The following is a 22,056-nucleotide window of genomic DNA, read 5'->3' as shown; positions in this document are numbered from 1 at the left end:
ATCAGTCCTTGGGGGTAATCAAGTCCAACACTGAGGCCCAGAGACGGGAGGACACTTGTTCAGGGTCGTGTGGCGTCAGTGCGGAGGCTGGAGCAGAATTCCAGTTGTATAACCCTCGGTCCGGGGTCTTCCCCATCTACCTGGGGAAATGGACACCCCTGGGTGGGTGCCCACCCCAGTCCTCCCCGCCCCTCCTGACCCCCGGCCCCACCCCTGACTGAGCATGCTCACTTGCCAATCTCTGGGAGGTGGGGTCCAAGCAGGGGCAGCTCTGTGTCAGGCCAAGTCCACCTGGCTGGATTCATGAATCCACGAGCTAAAAGGAATCTCCATGTGCAGTTCTAGAGCCTGAGTTCCACGCAGGTGCTTGCCATCTGCCAGAGCCGCCCACCTGCTCTTGGCACAATAGCAAACACCTGAAGTTGAATCAGAAGTCAATGAGAGTTCCAAAAGTGCTGCTTGATCTCAAGCTGCTGAGACAGGGAGACGCCTCAGGGCTGCAGCCCAGGGGCCCAAGTCCTAGAGTCCTCTGCATCCTCGAGGAGGTCCTCAGAGCTCCCCTCCCACCCAGCCTCCTTCCAGCCCCCAGAACTGCCCAGCTGGGAGTGGAGCAGGTGACGGTCCCCAGGCCCTGCATCCTGGGGGTGGGGAGAACTTGGGGACTCAGAGCAGCAGCCTGGGGGAAGAGGGGCTCTGTCAGGAGCTGGCCCAATGCTGGGAAAAGGCAGTAGGACCTGGAAATAACCTCAGGACAGAAGAAGGAGATGGCCAACACTTTTTACCATAGTTATCACTGGATTTCTTCCCATAGTGAGCACTGGGGAGGGGCTGGAGGAATGTAATGAAATCTGTCCTGTGTTTGAACCTGCCTGAACTGTCTCAGGCTGCCCCTGGTCTTGACAAGGGGCTGGGAGCCTCAGACCTTCAGCTCCAGGTGGGCCCAGCTGAAGCCTCGTCCCGACCCCCAGCTGGTCTCCTGACCACCTCCCTTGAGAGGCTTCCAGGCTCCGTGACCATCCCACAGGGAGGAAGGCAGGCCCCAGCCTCTCATCTCATCCCATGGACCCTGGCACAACAGAAGGAAAGCCAAGCACCCTGTCTGTGGTGCCAACATGGCAGAAGTACCTCTTGGACCCACCCCCCCACCTCCAGTCAGTCCTCTGCAGTCAGGGGAGCTCATATTGGGCCTCGGAACTTTAAAGTTTCCCCTGGACCAGCACGTCACAACTCTTTGGTCTTGGGGCCCCTTTGCACTTTTAACAGTTACCCAGGATTCCAAGCAGCTTTTGTTTCCATAAGTGACATCTATTGATATTTACCATTTTAGAAATTAAAACTGAGAGATGTTCTTAATATTTAATTTGTTTTAAAATAACAAGGCATTAGAGGGAGGGTATAGCTCAGTGGTAGAGGGCATGCCTAGCATGCACGAGGTCCTGGGTTCAATCCCCAGTACCTACGATAAAAAATAAATTAATCTAGGTACCTGCCTCCCCAAAACCAAATAAAATAACAAGTCATTACATATTAGCAGAAAGCTTTTTTTTTTTTTTACATAAAATAAACATGTTTTGCTGCGTAAAGAGGTTTGGTGAGGAGAGTGGCATTGTTTTCACTTTGCAAGTCTCTTTAACATCTGGCTGGAATAGAAGACACCTGGGTTCTCATAGCTGCTTTCGTGGGTAAGTCAGTTGTAAGGTGCTGTTTCATCCCGCGTTGGTCATTCAGAAGATATCGGTTCCCTGAGTGATGTGGGTCTTTCAAAAAAAAACCCCGCATTTGTTAATACCACTACGGATCTCATCAGAAAAGTCTTCAAGTGTTGGAAAGGTGTTAAGCTTGTGGCCATGGATATAGGTTTTCCAAAATTCCCATTTCCACTGGAAAAGCTCAAATTTTATCCTTACCAACAAGGACTGTAGGTGTTTTCATTGAAGTGACGAGTTTAGTTATTTTGTTTTTGAAAAAAATGCTAGCCACATCCCCAAGTTGGAATAGCTAGAGTTTGCCTGTCAGCAGTCTTTTCAAGCAAAAATGGTGTTTCATGAAAAAGGCAGCTAGTTCAGCTCGCAACTCAAATTTTCTTTTTTGAGACATTCATCATATTTTGGAACAAAGTCATAGTGCTTTATGTCCTTTCCACTTCTTCACGTGGATTATTAAAAAATGTGGGTGAAGGGGTTGGGACTTAACAAAATTAATCTTTTTTTCCTTCATCAAGGGAAGTTGTAAACAAAACTGAACTTCATTTACTGTGAGTGTCAAGTTCATCGGGACAGGCTGATACCACTGTCTTGATGCGGGGTCAGGCACCAGCAGTTTTTCCCCTGAAAGGAAAAACTCCATTTTTCCTTTTTACATTTACTATTTCTGGTCACCAAAATGTGTAGGGAGTTTTCTTACGCCAAGCAGTTCTCAGATACCAGCTGGGTGTCTTACAATTCAACTCAATTCTGATACCTTCTAGGTAGCGACTGGTCCCACAGGTAAAGGGCTCGGCCCCACAAGACTGCCTCCCTTCAGACACCCATCCCAAGTCCAGGTTGTCGCCTGAGCTTCTGTTGACCCTCTCATCAGGTTCAATAATTTGCTAGAGCAGCCCAGAGAACTCAGGAAAAGTTTACTAGCTTGATGCCTGTCCTGTGAGGTCCCACAACTCCCAAGGGAATGATACTGATTCCAACTCTTAGTGAGGACCACTTGGCGGGAGGAGGGGTTGCTTGCTCCCTTGAGTCACCTGAGCTGCCTGTGGTCAGCACAGGATGTAAGGGTCAAGGGGGTAGGACACAGTCAGCCCACTCTGGTCCCATTCTCTCCCTTTCCCAGTCCTCCAGTCTAGATAAGGGGACCCTGAGCTATTTCATCCTCCCAAATTCCACACGCTTTTCCTAAGCGCCCTTTCCCCAAGGTCTGCAGGTAGCTGCGCCCCACTCCAGCTGGCTTACTCCCCACTCCCTGCAGTGCTCCTTTCTTTTAGCAAACCTCACGGGTACGGACTCGAGATCATTTTCTGAAAGACCTCCTGACTCCTGACAAAGCCCAGGTAAAGCCCAGGGACCTCCCGGCTGGAGTTCAACCACTTTGCCCCACAGTAGAGGGATCCTGAGCAAGCATCTGCCTCAGTCTCCCCAGCTGTACAATTTTGCAGACTCAGTCCTGGAGGTCAGAGGAGGTCGAGAAGTACCAAGCCCCGGGACGACAACCCTAAGTAGTTGGCCAGGTCCAGAAGAGCCAGTCCCGCCCTGATTGTGCAGATCCCGCCCCTAGGGTCTCTTCCGCCCCGCCCCATCCCCGAGTGGGCGGAGCTCACAGCTGCAGCCCCAAGCTGGGCCAGGCTGGGCTCTCCGCCGGGTCCTAGTGCCCGCCATCCCCGCTGCTTCAGACCTTCGAGGCCGAGGGTACCGGAGCTCACTCGCCTGCTGGCGGCTGCCAGTGCCCGGTGGTCCGGCCGCTGAGCTGGCCTCGGCTGCCTCTCCGGGCCCCACCCATCATGAGACGCGCGCTCCCCCTGCTCCTTTTCTCTCTGGTTGCCCTTTGCGGGCCCGGTGAGTTCTTTTCAGGGAAGGAGGGAGGGGCGCCTGGGTGGGGCAGAGCCCGTTTGGACTGGCTACAGGTGGGAGGGGAGGGAGGGCGCCCAGCGGCGGCCGGAGTGGCCCGAGGTTGTGCGGGACGAATGGGGGCGTGGGCGGGGCTGAGCCCACTTGCCGAGGCAGCGGGGGCGCTCCAGGATGAGTAGGTCTTCGAGGTTTTGGGTGGGGACCACCTCTCCTCGCGGGCCGCCAGGGCCACCCTCCGTAGCCAGTGCCTTTGCGCTGGGCGGCGGGGCAGAGTGGTAACAGGTCGGCAGGCAGCTCTGCTCAATCCCAGCGCTATTGTAGAGATGCGGAAACTTTGCCACGGGGCAGGGGTAGGGGTGCCCAAATGGCCAGCCCAAGTATGTTTGGGGGTGGATCTCCTACGAAACACACTTACGGCACCACTGCCTCTGTCACTCACCCCCGTTGGGTGGTGTGCCGGACAGACAGCTTGGCTGAGGGCCAGACGGCTGAAGTGGAGCCTGCCACTCAGAAACCTGAATCTGTTCTAGGTCTCCTTGGGTGCTATGCCTGCAGACAGCATATATTTCTTACGGCCTTTACCCTATCTGAGAATCTAATGAAAGTTAGGGAAACTCTCCCCAGTAAAATACACGCAAATTCATATGCTAACAGCACATGATCATTCCAAGGGGATCATGGATGCCCTAAAACCAACTCATGGGAAAACTCCTAGCTTTAAGGGTTTACTCACAGACAGTAGACTCTGACAACCTGGAAGGGAAATCCAGTCAGCCCTTCCCAGGCAGAGTCCAGATTCGGTGAGGATTGCCTGCTCCCAGCCTCAGTCTCCCGACCCAAGTTCCAAAGACTCTCAGCTCCTACCCTCCAGCCCAGTCTTGTCCTCCAAGCCCTTGTCAGCCTAGGGGACCAGGGCTACATCTTCCATAGACAGAGACACACCATAGGAGGTTTTGGAGGTAGGAGTTGGGGAACATTCAAGGTTCCTATAGGGAAGTGAAGATCTCACCAAATATGGTGTCTGCACTCAGTGTGTGTGTCCTATCTCTGTCACCACTTGCTGGGTGCCATTCCTTTACCCTTTCTGGGCCTCAGTTTCCCTATCTGTTCTATGGGGATGATATGCCCTGACTACATACTTGGGGACTCAGATGTACGAGTTAGTTGCAGTATTTCTTAAGCATGGTCCTGGGGCTACCTTCATCAGAAACGCCCAGTACACATTCCTGGTCCGCATCCTAGGCTCTCAGGATCAGAATCTCTGGAAATTGAGCCTGAAAATCTACATTTATACAAGTATCTAGGTGATTGTTACATGTGATTGGAGAAACTACTGTTAATATATCGCGAGCTCTTTGTAAAAGGTAAAAACCTCAATGTTAGAAAAAAAATTCATAGCTGCCTTTTAATAAATACAAATCTCTTGTTCCCTTACTCAGTTAAGGACACACGCTCCCAACTGAAAATCACTCTGCCTTTCAGATGCCCACGAGCCAAGATTCCACTTACTTTCTGTGGTTTATATTCCAAACCAATCGGTATTGCCTTTCCATTTTCCCGATAAAGATTTTATGATCAACTCTGCTTTTTCAAACTGTACACACACTCACACGGTTTAGAATTCCAGTTATGATCTCCTCTCAGATTGTTAACCCTTTACTGCTGGGGAGAAGTTTTTCCAGAGAAGGCCTAAGAAGGCAAGGCCCTGGACAGAGGCAAGTCGGGCCCACTCCTCCTCAGAATCATTGGGTCATGACTGACCCCTAGTGGTGGGCTCTTTGTTTAACTGTGCTGGCCCCAGGGCTGGGAGGTGACCCCTAACTGTGCCCCAGAAGCTTCCACCTATTCTGGGCCACCCCTGTCGTCTGGGAGTGAGAGACCTATTTCTTGTCTTCTGAACCAGGCAGGCCTCACAGCCATAAAGCAGCAGATTGAAAAGCCTAAACACGTGTTGTTCGAACCCTTCCCTCCCCTCTCACATACATGAGTACAAACGCAGGGGTAGGCATGAGCACACACGCGGCTCTGGGCTCCAAGGTGGCCTCTGCAGGGACGGTCTCCTTACAGGGAAGTTAGCAAGGACATGGAAGAGGGCACTTTGCCTGAATGAGCCACCTAGACCTGCCTCTGCCCCTGCCCAGGGCTCCTTGAGTAAGTTCCTTCCCCTCTTTGGTCCCAGTTTCCCCAGATGAGAAACAGAGAGTGGGCTAAATGGTCTCAAGTTTTCGGAGCCTCTAACTCTGGAGCCCATGGCTGGTCCTGAAATGGGCGAGGGTCCTTGTGGGTCAGCGGAATGCCCTGAGAGGCAGGACAGGCCCAAAGCGAGCAATGTGAGCAGCACTGGCCTCCCAGAAACCCAGGTAAACCAGCCTCCTGGGGCTGCAGAGATGTGGGATCCAGCGGCACTGCAGGGCTGGGGACCAGGAGCTACAGATTCTGACACCAGAGCTGCCCTGACATGCCAGATGGACTTGGGCAAGTCATATCCCACAGAAATGACAAGTCAGCCCAAATATATATCATAAGAGGGTACTGTGAGAGAGACCCGGCTATAGCCTGGGGCTACAGATTGGCTTCCAGGGTATTCAAGCGGATGGCCTCTGGGAGGGGGTCCAGGGTATGAGAGGCGGGACTCAGAATGTAGGCCAAGCGTCCACAGGACCCCCTCTGGACAGCCTGGGGCAGTTTGGGGGAGGGACAGCAGGCAGCAGGTGCGCTGGGAGCATCTTTCACAGGCACTAAATATTGCATCTGCTCCAGATAGGCAATGAGTTGGAAAGTGTATGGAGCAGGCAGGGTGGTGGCTGCTCCCTGTGGCCGTGTGTCCAGCCCAGCACCCACCCAGGAGGCCACCTCAGTGGACTGAGGTCGGGCAGTTTGCACTCTGGGCCCTCTGGCTGAATACGGCCGGAGGGGTTTGGTAAGACAGTGAACTGGCCCTTCAGGGGAGGAAGTAATCCCAGTCCTGGGCCTGGTGAGCCCAGGGATCCACCCCTACCCCCTCCGCTTCCCTTATTCCCTTATCCTTCCCCCTCTGCTGTCCCCCCGCCCCTCCCACACACACACCACTTCCTCTGCAGACTCTCATGTCTTCCCCAGCTCCTGGGGTCGCCTGCTCAGGTGTCACCGACCTCCTTCTGAGGCTCCCCCTTTCCAAGACCCCTCCACCTGCCCTTACCCGAAGACACCAGAGTTCCTGAACCTCACCTTCACTCCTAGATGTGTGACGGACATGGACAAGACCCAAATACCACGTGGCAAGAGCTCTGGGTGTGAAGAGGGGCAGATCTGCGGCTCTGGGTCAGGCTCCCTGCAGGAGGCTGCATTTGCTGGGTCTTGAATATGGCTGTGAGGCCAGACCTCTCCTTTAAGCTTCAGACCAGGAGCCAACTGCCAGCTGGACCCCTCCCTCTGTTTGGTGTCTGAAAGGCACCTCACACTCTGTAGGGCCGAGTCTGAGCCCAGGAAACTCCCCAAAGCCCAGGCCTTTCCTCTTTCAGTGAAAGCATCACAATGCTCCCAGCTCTGCACACAAACCCATGTCGGAGGAATCTCTCTCCTCCACTCACTACGCCGGGGGCTCTCCGAGGGCAGGAGCCTCTCAATTTTGTGCTTGCTGTCCTCCCCAGTATGTAAGCAGTGCCTGGCACAGGACAGACACTCAGATATTTGATGGCGAGTGGCCTGGGGACAGTCCTGGCAGAAAAGTGTGCTCGAAGACTAAGAAGTGAGACAGTAAAGGTCACGTGGGGAAAGGAAAACAGTGTCTATGGCCAAAATACAGAGTGCCTGGACACAGAGGCGGAGAGGCCAGGAAAGACCAGGCTGAGGCAGAAACGCCGGTGTCAGGGCAAGGGGCTGGGGATGCCAAGCCGCAGCACGCGGGTTGGAAGCCTGCCTACAGCTCTGAGAGGCCACGGGCAGGGATGGGCTCCGGTCCTCTTGCTGTAGGAAGACCGCCCTGGCGCTGTGTGGTAAATGATGGCAGGGCAGAGCTGGGGAGGGGAGACCGGCAAGGAGGCTACTGGAAGAGCCCAAGGCAGGGTGGTGAGCCCAGACCAGGGCTGGAGGGGTGCAGATGGGAGAACAAACTGAGAGACTTGGAAAGTAGGGTAGACAGAACTGGGCGGCCACTTGGATGAACCAAAGGAGGGTCAGGAATAGATGCTCAGGTTTTGGACCAGGTGTCTGGAGCGTGGGCTGCCATTCATTGCTAGAGGGAACAGGGGGAGGAAGATGCAGGGCATGGGAGGAGACAGCTGAGCTCTGTCTTGGATAGATTTAATTTGAAGTCCCCAAGGAGGAGCAGGCCTGCCGGCACCTTAGCTGCTCCAGCCAGCCCTGGGCTCCCTGACCCTCACAGCTCTCCCCTTCGTTGCCATGAGCAGCAGTGGGGATCAGCAGGGTGAGGACCTAGCAGGTCTGACTCTGTATTTTCCCAGGGGACGGCCGCGTGGCCAACGCTGAGGAGAAGCTCATGGACGACCTTCTGAACAAAACCCACTACAACAGCCTGATCCGCCCAGCCACCAGCTCCTCCCAGCTCATCTCCATCCAGCTGCAGCTCACCCTGGCCCAGCTCATCAGCGTGGTAGGTGCAGGGGCAGCTGTGCCTCAAGGCTCAGGAGGAGAGGCACGGTGGGTTTTCGGGGCCCAGGCCAGGTCTCCAGAAAAGGAGTGGCAATCCAGTGTGCAGGGCTGGGAGCTGGGCAACTTGGGATTGGCTTCTGATATTACCAGGACTCCTGGACAAAGCCCTAGATTGTTCACCTGATCTTTTTCCATATGCATAAATTAAGGAATTTAATCTAAAGTTTGAGAGCCCTGACTCTGCCTCTAAGTTATGATTCTTTCATTCCAAAAATGCTGTCTGCACCTTTGCATGCGGCCTTCTCTTTGCTGGGGGTGTCCTGCACACTTTGTGCACTCTCGTTTCACAGTTCAGCGCCACCTGCACACCCGTGATCTCAATCTCAGTTCAGATGCTTTGGCTTCAAGTGACAGAACATCCAACTATGAGTGCCTGAAACAATAAGGACATCTGTTTTATCACATAACAAGCGAGCAGGCTGATCGTTTCAGTGTTGGTCACGGCAGTAATTCAATGATGTCAGGATTCTGTGATTCTCTTGTTTTCTCCCCCATGACCATGAGATGATAGCCAAGGTTCCAAACAAAATCTTCACATGACAATGTGGCAGTAAATGGCAAATCCTTTCTTGAGCCCTTTTTTGAGTAAGAGAAAACCTTTCCCAGAGACCTGCCCTCTAGGCTGCCCCTAGCTCTCGACGGCCAGGGCTACAGCTCATGCCTAAGCCTTAACTGATGATCGGCTGGAGGAATGGAATTAGCATGGTTAGCTAAGACTTAGCAATACATGGCGAAGAGGCTGGAGAAGGGACCATGAAATTCATGAGTATCCAATATTTAACAAAGTCATAGTTTTATTAACAAAAGTTGTGAGCGGGGAAATGACCACTGGGGAGGCAGCCAATGGGCCTGCCACAGACAGGTAGGCCTCCAACACGGCCATACATGCCTCTTCCTTCTGTCCTGTTCTCTCCCCCAGCCTGCTCAGCAGGTGACTTTGCATACCCTCTACCTGTCAGAGGAAGTAGGAACTAGGTTGCAGAAACTGATGGGCACAGAGGCCCAGGTGCAGGGACAGGATGAGAGGCAGCTGCTGCATCCTTCTAGCCAGCTGGGTGAGGGTCTGGATAAATGAGGGCGGTCACTGCAGGTTTGGAAGTGAAGAATGGATTACAGAGCCAGCAGTAGGGTTTTTGGATCTTGATGTGTGGATTGTGTGGATGTGGGGCCGGGTGGGGGCTGCTGAGGAAGGCTGGGGTACTTGGGAGTTCCCCTTCTGCTGTCTCTGAGTTGGGGGTGCCCAAGGGACACATGGCTCATTGTGAATCTTCCCTGTGTAGCCCTGTCCACGTCCCTAGGCACAGTTTGGTACCTGGCTCCTAGAAGCAGCTCTGTGGGGAGTGTTCCCAGGCAGGGTACTGTGACCAGCCATGGGGCAGGAGATAACCAAGGGGGCTGGACCTCCTCTGCTCCGGGGGCTGCCTTCTTACCCCCAAGCCTCTCTCCCTAGCACACTTGGCCCTACAAACCCAGCCCATCCAACCTACAGCCCTCAAGAAGGCTTTGGCCAAATTAATGGCCGGCTCCCTCCCCTGGGAGGAAGCGCAGCCCAAGAATGGGGGAGGGGTGGAAAGCCTGTGCTCTCCGTCCTCCCCTCCGCTGGCAGCTGGAAGGAAGTAGCGCTGCCAGCCAGGCCGCTCCCTGGCTGGTGTCTGAGAGTTATTGTCCAGCCAAGGGCTTTTTGCTTAATGGGGTGAGCCCAGCTGCTGCCCCACAGCTGCCGCCCCGGGGAGGGTGGGCAGGCAGGCAGCTCTGGCCACGCTTCCAGGCTCAGGCTGCCCCTGACAGACCTGCTCTGTGGGCGCTGTGAGGGAAGAGAGGTTACCAGAAGGAGGAGGGCACCCAGCCTCTGGCCCCCAAGCCTGTGGGTGCAGCAGGTGAGCTGCCCTAATCGGGAAAGGCTGTGTATGGAACAAATGGCAGGTCTGAGGGTTGATTTTCCCTTTTTGTGTTCCAGGGTTTAGGTTTCCAGGAGGCGGAGTAATAGGCGTAACTAGTTTAAAGACGGACGTTTCCTAGGCAGCAGGCAGGCAGTTTGTGCTGTGTAAGGCCAGGGGAGGCCAGGGTCTTGAACCAGCGTCCTCAGGCAGATTCAGCAGTTGCTGGGGGAGTAAAGGGGGCTGAAGGACAGGACTAAGGGACAAGAGAACTTTCTGGGTGACAGCAATGTTCTACACATTGAAAAGGAGGTGGGTTACCCAGATAATGCATTTGTTAAAACATCAAATTGTATGCTTAAGATCTATGCATTTCACTGTATGTAAATTATACCTCAACTCAAAAAAATTTTTTAAGACAGATGAAAGTTTTCAGCTTTCAGTAATGACAGAGTATCTTATTGCAGATCGACTTTTCCACAAGAACAATTAGAAAAGCCAGACAAAAATGCCTCCCCTCCCCTAAATCTATTTGAAGGTCTTGGAGAGCTCAGCTAGGACTCGAGGGACCAGGATTCAGGAGGTGACTCTGTCAGTCTCTGGTGCTTTTCCCTTCATTTGAAGATTGGTAAGCACTGGAGGGCCAAGGGGCTAGGGAGCTGAGCACAAAGTAGTGGCCAAGGGGCTGAAAGGCCAGCTGAGTGCTTGGCACTCTTACGGGGCTGGGATGACACAAATTGGAACTGGAGCCCCACTAAGGAGATGGGGCCTTGGTGGGGACCTTAAAAGGATCACCCCTCAGAGTCAAATGAATCAAGAGCAGGCCGGCCGCCACAAATAAAAACTAAAACCTGCTTTGAACCAGCTCAGTCACAGATGAGATGAAGGGGCTCCCCTCTAACTGCTTGCCATAAAGCCAAAGTCAGTCCTCCCTGGAGGCAGATAAAGTCAGATGAAAACTTAATAGGCAGGCAATAACACAAGATGAAACAAGAAAAAAACAGGAAAAAGAAGAGAAACAGACTCATAGATGATTCAAACACTGGAGTCATCAGACATAGGCTTTACAATAACTGCCATTAAGATGGTAAATTAGCTCAGCGGTCGAGTGTGTGCCTAGCATGCACAAGGTCCTGGGTTCAATTCCCAGTATGTCTGTTAAATAAATAAATAAACCTAATTACCTCCCCCCATTAAAAAAAAAAGATGGTAAATTTTATGTTATGTGTACTTTACTGATATTAAAAATAAATAAAATAAATTTTCTTAAAAAGAAAATACTGTGCATTACTGTGTTCAAGAAACTTATAATGATGGAGAATTTAAAATTTATTGCATGGGCTGAATAGCGGATTGGTCATAGCAGAAGAGAAAGTTAATGAACTGGAAGAGAGGTCAACTGAAAATACCTAGACACATAGCAGCACTACTTACAACAGCCAAGACATGGAAACAGCCTAAACGTCCACCAACAGATGACTGGATAAAGAAGATGTGGTATATTTATACAATGGAATACTATTCAGCCATAAAAACCAACAACATAACTCCATTTGCAGCAACATGGATGTTCCTGGAGAATGTCATTCTAAGTGGAGTAAGCCAGAAAGGGAAAGAAAAATACCACATGAGAGCGCTCATATGCAGAATCTAAAAAAAAAAAAAAAAAAAAAAGAGAGAGAGAAAATACCTGGACAAATGATAGAAAAAAAGGATGGAAAATACAGAGGAGATTCAAGAGGCTCTATGGCTGTTTATGAGGCACAAATACAAAGAAAATCATATCCAGGTGCATAGCACTTAAACTCCTGACAAGCAAAGACAAAGAAAATCTTAAAAGCAGTCAGAGGGGAAACAAAAGTTAGGAGCAACAATAAAACTAACAGCTGAAAATGGAAGCCAGAAAATTAAATGACATTTTATAAATGCTGCAAGAAAAAGCTGCAAACCTAGAAGTAGACAACTATTAAAAATATAATTCAAAAATGAAGGATAAATAAAGATGTTTTCAGACCAAAAAAGAAAAAATGGAGAATTTAACCCAAGAAGACCCAGTAGTAAAGGATGCTCTTCAGCAATAAGGAAAAGGATCCCAGATGGAAGCACAGAAATACAGGAAAGAAGGAAGCACAACAGGAAGGGTGGATTTGAATTGATACTGACACTATAAAACAAACAAAAGTCTTGCAAGATTTTAATTACATGTAGAACTAAATACAGACAATAGCCCAAGAGTAAGGAAGGGGTAGATGGAACTGAAATGTTCTAAAGTTCTTGCCTTGTTCTGGAAGTGGTTAAAAGTAGATTCTCATTTATACTAGATTCTAAAAAAACAAGTATATGCATACTGTTGTCTCCAGGGTAACTATGAAAAGAAGAGTCACGTTAATGTGGGAAGAAATGGAATAATAAAATAGTTAATCCAAAATAAGGCAAGAAAAGAGAGAAAGGGAATAAACAGAAAACAGATAGGTGGTAGGTTTAAACCCAGATTTATCAGTAACTACACTAAATGTAAATACCCTAAATACTCTGATTAAAACAAGACAACTGGGGGAAAAAGACAATTGGAATGCATCCTCTCTCTCCTCTTCCCACCTACGCTTCAACAGCCTGGAATGTGGGCATAATGGCTGGAGCTGCAGCAGTCATTGTGGACTATCTGCAGATGAGGGCCACACTCTAGGTGTGGTAGAGAAGAAAGCTGGAAGGAATCTGGGTCCCTAAGGACTCTGTAGAGCAAAACCACCATATACAGGCATACCTCAAAGATACTGCAAGTTTGATTCCAGATGACCACAATTCAGTGAATGCCACAATAAAGCGAGTCACATGAATTTTTCGGTTTCCCAGTGCATATAAAAGTTATGTTTACATTATGCTGTATTCAATAGAATTATGTCTAAAAAAAGTACATACCTTAATTTAAAAATACTTTATTGCTAAAAAAAATACTTTATTGCTAAAATACTTTATTGTTAACCATTATCTGAACCTTCAGTGAGCTATAATATTTTTGCAGCAGTGATCAAAGATCACTCACTAATCACAGATCACCAAAACCAATAGAACAATGAAAAAGTTTAAAATATTGCAAAAATTACCAACATGTGACCCAGAGACACAAAGTGAGCAAATGCTGTTGGAAAAAATGGTGCCAATAGACGCTCCACAGAGAGTTGCCATGAATCTCCAATTTGTGAAAAACACAGTATCTGTGAAGCACAGTAAAATGAGGTGTGCCTGTGTGCCCAAACTGCTACGAGAGAGAAATAAACTTGATTCAAGCCAGTGTTAGTCTGGCTCTCTGTTACGGGCAACTGAACCTTTTTTTTCTACTGATATGCTTTCCTAGTTGAGGGTTCAGGAAAGGGTCCTGGAGGAAGTGACTCCCAAGCTGAGATCATGATGCTGGAAGTTATCTTGGTGAAGAAGAGGCAGGGAAAATGGTACAGACTGAGAGCACAAGGCACATTCAGAGAACTAAAGAAGGCCGGGGCAGGGCAGGCAGAGTACAGAGCAAAGGTGAAATGAAGCTGGGAAAGCTGGCAAGGCCTTGCAGACCCTGTGAAGGAGCTGGATCTTTATTTCATACATGCAGAAAGCCATAGACGTGACCTAAGTAAAGACAGGATTAAGGGGGAAATGGCAGGAACTCTGGAAGTTTCTTTTGGCTGCATAGGAAGAATGGGTGTGTGGATGGGGTGTGTGTGTGCAGAGTGGACACAGACCAGCTGGGGGGTCTTGCAGTGGTCCAAGTGAGAAAGAGATTATGGTGGTCTGGATCATTGTGGTAGGGTTCTTGTATTCTTCAGAAAATATTTATTGCACATCTGACACATCCCAGGTACCCTTCTAAGTGCTGTCTTGCCCTCAAGGAACTTAGATTCTAGTAGGACGTGGCACAAAATACCCCAGTAGAGGTTCCAGTGGTGATAAAAGCGAAGAAAAATAAAGCAGGGTGAGAGAGAGAGGGAGACAGGTGCTATTTTATGTAGAAAGGTCACGGAAGACCTGAAAAAAGTGAGAGGGTCAGCTGTGTGGATTTCCAGGAAGAGGGAACGGTATGTGCAAAGGCAGAAGCCAAAAGACAAGTGTAGCTGAAATGGGATGAGCAGATGGCAGAGCAATGAGATCTGCTGATCATGGCGGGCCTTGGAGGCCTGGGGCAGGACTTCGGCTTTCCATTTGGAGGAGATGGGATGGGAGTAGAGGGTTTCAGCACAGCGACATGGCCTGAGGAGTTAAGATTTTGAAAGGATCAGCCTGGCTGTTCTGTAGGGGATAACCAAAGGCAGGCCAGGGCAGAGCAGGAAGAGCAATCAGGAGGCTACGGCAGAGGTCCAGGCATTGGACAATTGTGGCAGCAGAGATGGAGAGAAGCAGACACATGTGAGACTTGTGTAGGGGACACAACCTACAGGACTTACTAATGACCAGACAGCAAGGTGTCGGCGACAACCGCCAGGTTTCTGGCTTTGAGTGGTATGGCTGGGGGTGCCACTTACAGAGAGGGCAATGCCAGTGGAGCCCTGAGAATGGGTAAAAGATCATGAGCTTTGAGTCACCCTGGCTGTGAAATACATCTGAGCCGTTAGAGAGATGTCAGCTGGGCGATTAGTCACACGGCCCAGAGCTCAGAGCCTTTCACTTGAGAAAGTGGGATCTGTTTGTGAGGGCGCCTCCCGCTCGCTGAACTGATAGCCCCATTTCCCTCCCCAGAATGAACGAGAACAGATCATGACCACCAACGTCTGGCTGAAACAGGTAAGTGCCCTGCAGGGCCCCCAGCCCAGGAGGCATTTCCTCCAGGGCTGCCCCTTGGCTGCGAGGAGCCTACAAGTGACGGGGCCTCGCCTGTCTGCTCAGGAGTGGACGGACTACCGCCTGGCCTGGAACAGCTCCCGCTACGAGGGCGTGAACATCCTGAGGATCCCCGCGAAGCGCGTCTGGCTGCCTGACATCGTGCTTTACAACAAGTGAGTGGCCGGGCTGGCCAAGGTGGGTGAGGGCCGGGCCCTGGGTCCTCCAGTCCTGAGTCCAGCCCTGGGCCCCATCGGTGCTTCACCCAGGCTTCAGGCTGTGAGGCTGCAGGAGGGTTAGAGATGAGCAGAGCCAGCACCCTCAGCCCCAGGTGGGGAATCGGATTCCCAGAGACAGGGAGGGTCTTGTGACTCACTCAGGCACAGCTGGGACCCGGACCAGCATCCTGACTCTGAGCCCAGTGCTCTTTCTGTCCCCACACTGACCTTTTGACCTTCAGTTGCTTTGTCCGTGTTGGTAGCATTGACTTAATATGCATAAATATCGCAGGTAGATGGAGGGGGCTAGAGAGACTTCCCGGGTTGTAGTTATACCAGCAGAAGCATGAAATGATGATGAGCATGTGGTCTAAAGACAGAAAGACCTGCCTTCAACTCGTAGCTCTACTGCTTACTTGTTTTCTGACCTTTTAAGAAGTCAATTCACTTCTACGAGTCTTGGTTTTTCCCGTCTGTAAAATGGGGGTGATATTAATACCTACCTCACTGGATGATTATGAGGTTTAAAAGAGTTAATCCACATGAAGCCTGCTGCTGCTTCATGGCAGGGCTCTCTGCACCATGCAGTTGCCAAGTAAAGCGGGCCTTTCCAGAGAGGACATGGGGGTTGGAAGAGGGATTAGTGAGAAAGTATCCCGCAGGGCTCTTTGGTGAGTTCTGAGAACAGCCAGCCCTCATCTATGGATTTCATGAGGTTCTCCTCCATGCCCTGCCCCCGCCCCCAGCGCTGATGGGACATACGAGGTGTCTCTCTACACCAACGTGGTGGTCCGCTCCAATGGCAGCATCCTGTGGCTGCCCCCTGCCATCTGCAAGAGTGCCTGCAAGATCGAGGTGAAGCATTTCCCCTTCGATCAGCAAAACTGCACCCTCAAGTTCCGCTCCTGGACCTACGACCACACGGAGATCGATATGGTCCTCAAGTCGCCCACCGCCAGCATGGATGACTTCACACCCAGTGGTGAATGGGACATAGTGGCCCTCCCCGGGCGAAGGAATGTGAACCCGCAGGACCCCAGCTATGTGGACGTGACTTACCACTTCATCATCAAGCGCAAGCCCCTCTTCTACACCATCAACCTCATCATCCCCTGCGTGCTCATCACCTCGCTGGCCATCCTCGTCTTCTACCTGCCATCCGACTGTGGCGAGAAGATGACGCTGTGCATCTCTGTGCTGCTGGCGCTCACCGTCTTCCTGCTGCTCATCTCCAAGATCGTGCCACCCACCTCCCTCGATGTGCCACTCATCGGCAAATACCTCATGTTCACCATGGTGCTGGTCACCTTCTCCATAGTCACCAGCGTCTGTGTGCTCAATGTGCACCACCGCTCACCCAGCACACACACCATGGCGCCTTGGGTCAAGCGCTGCTTCCTGCACAAGCTGCCCACCTTACTCTTCATGAAGCGCCCCTACAGCAGTCCTTCCAGAGTCCCCCAGCCCAGCCAGGCTCGCCTGACCAAGTCTGAGGCCACTGCCACCACCTCGGCCACGGGCCCCACCAGCTCCTCCAACCTCTACAGGAACTCCATGTACTTTGTGAATCCTGCCTCTGCAGCAACCAAGTCTCCAGCTGGCTCCGGCTCGGCAGGTATCCCCAGGGATTTCCGGCTGAGGTCTTCTGGGAGGTTCCAGCAAGATGTGCAGGAGGCTTTAGAGGGCGTCAGCTTCATTGCGCAGCACATAGAGAGTGACGATCAAGACCAGAGTGTAAGTTGCTAGCCCAGCCCCCAACACCTGCCCAGTGGAAGAAGCTCGAATAATATCGCCAGTTTCCCATTTCCTGCAGTTAATTCATGAGACAAGGGCTTCCAAACTCTTCGTTTGAATAAGAAATCCACAACTGAAATGAGACTTATTCTAGTTTCGTGCATCAGGGGAGATGAAGGAAGTACCAGTCATCCTTTTGTGTTTGTTTTGGGACAGCAGAGCCTGAGATGAGGACTGAGCAGAGGCAGTTTATATGAGAAGTGATCTCAGGAAGCGCAATGAGGAAGTGGGGAACAGGAGACAGGGAAAGGAGGAAAGCCAGTGTGGGTATTAGTGAGATGATTCTGGGGTCCCTAAGCCCTGGGGCTCATCCAGTTGGGGACTCTCTGTGGAAGGTGGGGAACAAGCCTGAGAATCATCCCCTGGGAGGGAGGAGGGTATTTGCCCATCAGCTCCCATCTTCCATGGGCCAAGCAGCCTTGGGGCGTTAACTCCCCTGCACTTCTTGGTTATGCCAGCTGGCCGTGGAGCAAGCACCTTTGCTGCTGGAGGAAGCCCTGGGGGAAAGAAAAGAGAAGCAGGCTTGAAGTGGGAGGCTGTCCGTGGGCTGAAAATGATTCTGTCTTTAAGGGCACAGGTGGGTCGGTGCACCGAGGGCATCTGCCCCCGTGCTTGTCAGGCTTGTCATGAAGCCACGCAAACACTTACAGCTTTTATAGTACAGAACCATCCATTTAAATATTACTGCTATCAGGGAAATAAATGATCGAGTAGGGTGACTACAATTACAGATTCCTGAAAAGAGCTTAAGTTTACTTTCACAGGGCAAAGCAGCGAGTTTAGGCATCTCAACCGACTCCTTTGAACAAATCACTCTTCAAAGGACAGTTTTATAATAACTAAACACAGAATGTGATATTAACGGTTAGAAATTTTCACACAGGTTTCCAAACAGGCAGGAGAACAAGTCTCAGAGTCTTGTGAATGCTCTCATTTTAGCACCTCATCAGATCAGATTCTTTGTACAGGTTTTCACGGCACAGCACGCAGCTGCTTGGGGGGAAAGAGGGCATTGCCATGTTCTTACCTTCCTGCGAGTCTTTTTCAACTAGCTGCATTCTCAAGGGAGGACACGGGGGTTCCATTAGTTCGTGCGGAGAGAAAAGAGCAGGGCAGAAAAGCTCCCAAATTACACTGTGAATAAAGAAAGAAGAGATTGCTCACCAGCGGAATGTAGGACGCAAGCTCTTCTACGCCCTTGTCCTCAGAGCGCGGTCCCCGGACCTGCTGCATCGGTCTTGCCTGGGAGCTGGTTAGACGCAGCATCCGAGGCTGCTGCACAGACCCCCTTGGGCAACTTGTCAAACTAGAGTTTCGAGGCCACCTGTTCTGACAGAGCTGGGATCTGCTCAGTGGTTCTGGGGCACCTGTAGGTTGAGAGGCCGGTCTCCGGCACCCCTGGCTGAGCCGGCACCCACCCTGAGCTTTCTCTTCTAAAGGTCTCATGCACCTCTTGCTGTTTCTAACTAGTTAATTAAAAGTTAATTAAAAGCATCTTCTGGGAAAGAGCCAGGCAGGACCCACAGTTATCATAATCACCAGCGTTCATTGATCTCCAGCCACACATTAGGCCCTGTGCCAGGACCAGACATCCGTTACTCCTGACTCTCCCAGGAACCTGTGAAGTGGCATTTACTTGAACCTCCATTTTACAATAGAGGAAGTTAGGTCCAGAGAGGCTCGTTGACTTGCCTAAGGTCACACAGCTGGCACAGAGCAGAGCCAAGCTCCATACCCAGCTCTTTCTGATGTCCTTAACCTTTCTTGCCCTTCCCAGTGCCTTGCCCTGCCCTGGCACGTGGTGGCCTTTTTGGTTGATCAATTTTCTCATGTTGAGCTGGAGAAAGGAGACTGTCTTCCCTTCCAGAGCATGCCCGCCCCTAAGCCAGCCCAGGCTGTTCCTCATCCTTAGCACTTTCGCCCTCCCTGACGATTAACTGGTCACCATAAATAGCATAAAAATATAAAAAGGGGGGAAGGCACACATGCGCAAGAACACACACACAGTCGTTTGCAATTAGGGCTGTCAGAAAGAAACCCAAGGTGAGGGCAGTGCTGTGCGGAGAGCCTGCAGTGCTTGCCACATCTGGGACACAGGCAGCAGTTGTGTTTCACTGGGGGTGTGGGGCTGGCTGACCAGGGAGGGAGGTGCACAGCGCTCACCAGGGCTCTGGCAAATTGGGTCACCGACACCAGCTTGCCCTTCATTGCCCAAATTTCCAGCTCCAGCGCCTCTGCTGTGCTCTGCTGATCCAGCCACTAGCTAGCCACGAGGGAAAGTACGTAGGAGAACCCAGCCAGGCCGGATGTGAAAGCGGGCGTGGGCGAGGGGGAGCAGGATGCTGGGGCCTCTGGGGCATCTCCCCTCCACCTCCCTCCCCGGCCAAGGAGGCAGGCACATCTGTGGTGGCACCCCTGGAGGCCAGCCAGGTTTCTGCCAATCCTCCACCCCACAGCTGGATCTGAGAAGACCAGAGAGCAGGGGCTGGAGAGAGGGTGAGAGTCGGGGAGGTGGGCGGTGGGGAGAAACCCAGGTGATGTGGCTGGAGGCTGGGTCTTAACTACAAGAACTAGCAGACACCGCTCATCACAGAGCTGAGCAAATTAAACAGCAGGATTTCAGGTGTCCTGCAGGCCCCACTGCATAGCCCCCACTCAGCCAGGTGCACCCCAAGTCTTCCTTTGGGTGAAGCCAGCTCAGGCAGGGGGCTTGGGGTGAAAACGGGGGCAGGAGCCTTGTGATCCTCATCCCCCTTATTTATAATCGAATTTGGCTTCAGATCACACTCTGCGGTATTAATAGCCCCTTTCATTCCTAACCTTTCCATACAGTTCAGTTCCCAGGGGCTCCATGGTGCCACCGGGGCAGGCAGGGGGGGATTAAGGACCCGAGAGGCACAGCTGAGAGGACAGCCTCAGACTCAGAACTTGCCACTCCAAGTGCTAAGTGGCTTGTGGGGTCCTTGGCCCGAGAGTGAGGCCCCAATGTTGGGGGGAAGAGGGAAAGCAGGGAGGACCCCCACGCTCAGCCCCTGTAACCGGCCCCTCTGTCTGCCCACAGGTCATCGAGGACTGGAAGTACGTGGCCATGGTGGTGGACCGGCTGTTCCTGTGGGTTTTCGTGGTTGTGTGCGTGCTCGGCACTGTGGGCCTCTTCCTACCGCCCCTCTTTCAGACCCACACACCTTCCGAGGGGCCCTAGGCTGTCTCGCATGTCTAAGGCCCCCAGCCTGTGGGGCACGGTGATGTGAGTGGCCAGGTGGACAGTTTGCTGCTCCCTTCTGGCTCTCGGCTGAAGAGGCCCTGAACAAATGAGTCTGTCAGTCCCATCATACAGCCATGGCCATGGGAGGAGCAAGGATGTGGGGCCTGGACTGTCCTCTGTGAAGGCCTTGGAGGAGCCCCAAGAAATCCCTGCAGGAGGGTCTCCGGACACCTGAATTCTGGCCTGTCTTCCTTCCCTGAGGCAGGCTCTGGGGATAAAGATCAGCATAACTAGAGCATCCACTGTGTGCCAGGCATCTTGCCTGCAGCCCACCCCACCTCTCACTCCATCTCCCTCCACTCCTCCTTGTCCACTAGGTTCAATGAGCTTCTTTTAGTCCTTCACATGCTTCAAGATCTTCCCAGCTTAGAGCCTCTGCATTGGCTGTACGTCCTACCCGAACCTTCTTCTCCTGATGCCTCCTAAGCTCTTCTTACGGCTGCATCATTCAGGCCTCTGCTCCTATCAGTTATTTGTCCAGTGTCACCTTCCCCAGTCACTCATTCCAAAGCATTCTCCCCCACAGCCATGTTACCTTCCTCCAGCGCCTCTCGGTACCCGAGGCTTTCATTTGGCAGTGTTGTTTATTGTCCACATCTCACCCACTAGAGTGTGAGCTCCCTGAGAGCAGGGACCTGGCCCTTGGTGTTTGCTGCAGTATCCCCAGGGCCTAGGATGGAGCTCAGCACAGAGCAGATGCTCAATAAATGTTTGCTGAATGAATACATGGCTCCTTTTTCTCCTTCAAGCCCAGATGCCCCCTCCTCTGAGCAGCTTTCTCTGCCTCCGCCACCTGAAGGGAATGGCTCTCTCCTCCACACTTAACCCTGGTCACATTCCGCTTTTTATATGGGCTGGGTCAGGTGTGTCTGCCTTACAAATGCTCTGATTGGTTTTCCCCCACATACTATATTTTGCACAGTACCTAGCACGTAGTAGGCACTCAAAATATTGTGGAATGGACTTAAAAAATCTATTTAAAAAATTATTATACAATAAGTGGACTTTTTATGTACCATTCTATTAATTTTAACACACATATAGATACATGTAATCAGGATACAGGAGACATATCACCCAAAACAACTCCCTCCTGCTGCTCCTTTCTGGTCATGTGTCCCCCCTCCCCCCCAATGAAGGACTTCTTACCAGGAGAACGAGAATGTTCTAAATGGGGGCCTGAGAGGTGAGCACCAATTCTCACATTTTCTGAGTCCTGCAAAATGGTTTCTTTGGTTTTAACGTGGGTATGTGGCCCATTCTGCAAATAATAAAGGTGACTCACCTGTCCTGTGATAAAGGCACTCCAAGGAAGCCTGCAGGTGCCCCATCCCACTCCTGGTGGGTGATCAGAGAGGCCAAGGGGCCCCAGGGCGGCCTGCCCAGATCACAGGATGGTCTTGGGGCACCGAGGGGTGCAGAAGAGGTTCTGCAGGGCGCCAGGGGCTGGGAAGTGCAGTGCTCTCTCCCATGGCTCCATTTCGAAGCCTCATTTTTAGTTTTGTTATTTCTTTTGTTTTACTTTTCATCAAGAGACAGTTCAAACATATCCCGTAGAAGAGTGTAACAAACCTCCAGGTACTTCTCATCGAGCCTCAACAATTACCAGCTCCTCGCCGCTATTGTTTCAACTGACTCCACCCCCCCAACTGCACCCCCGTCGTAAACTATAAGGACTCTTAAAAAGCACATATACCATTATCACTAATAAAATCTTGAGACCTCGTTTTGAGGGTGTCTCAGAACCTTTCAGGTAGACCGATGGTCCCCAAGCCCGGGGATGGGGAGCCCCGCGCTCACCCAAGAAGCCCAGGACGGAGATTGGGCCCCTCTTCTTCCCCGTGGTCTGCCAGTACCTGCTCCGATTGGCCGGGCGCGGGGCCGTCCGTGGG

The 22,056-nt window shown here is 51.7% G+C and overlaps 1 protein-coding gene across 1 annotated transcript; it reads left to right on the top strand.

Annotated features, from left to right (window-relative positions):
* The first annotated feature begins 3,313 nt into the window (after positions 1–3,313).
* Positions 3,314–20,887, top strand: CHRNB4 (cholinergic receptor nicotinic beta 4 subunit). The gene is made up of 6 exons (XM_010955206.3): positions 3,314–3,545; positions 8,000–8,148; positions 14,807–14,851; positions 14,954–15,063; positions 15,852–16,839; positions 19,961–20,887. Exons 1-6 carry the CDS (start codon positions 3,491–3,493, stop codon positions 20,099–20,101), a joined length of 1,488 nt encoding a protein of 495 aa, XP_010953508.2. The 5' UTR covers positions 3,314–3,490; the 3' UTR covers positions 20,102–20,887.
* Positions 20,888–22,056: the final 1,169 nt, after the last annotated feature.

This window comes from Camelus bactrianus, chromosome 27 (assembly GCF_048773025.1).
Source record: "Camelus bactrianus isolate YW-2024 breed Bactrian camel chromosome 27, ASM4877302v1, whole genome shotgun sequence".
Taxonomy (NCBI): domain Eukaryota; kingdom Metazoa; phylum Chordata; class Mammalia; order Artiodactyla; family Camelidae; genus Camelus; species Camelus bactrianus.
Note: the sequence above shows the minus strand (reverse complement) of the source record. Positions and strands in the feature narration are given on the sequence as shown.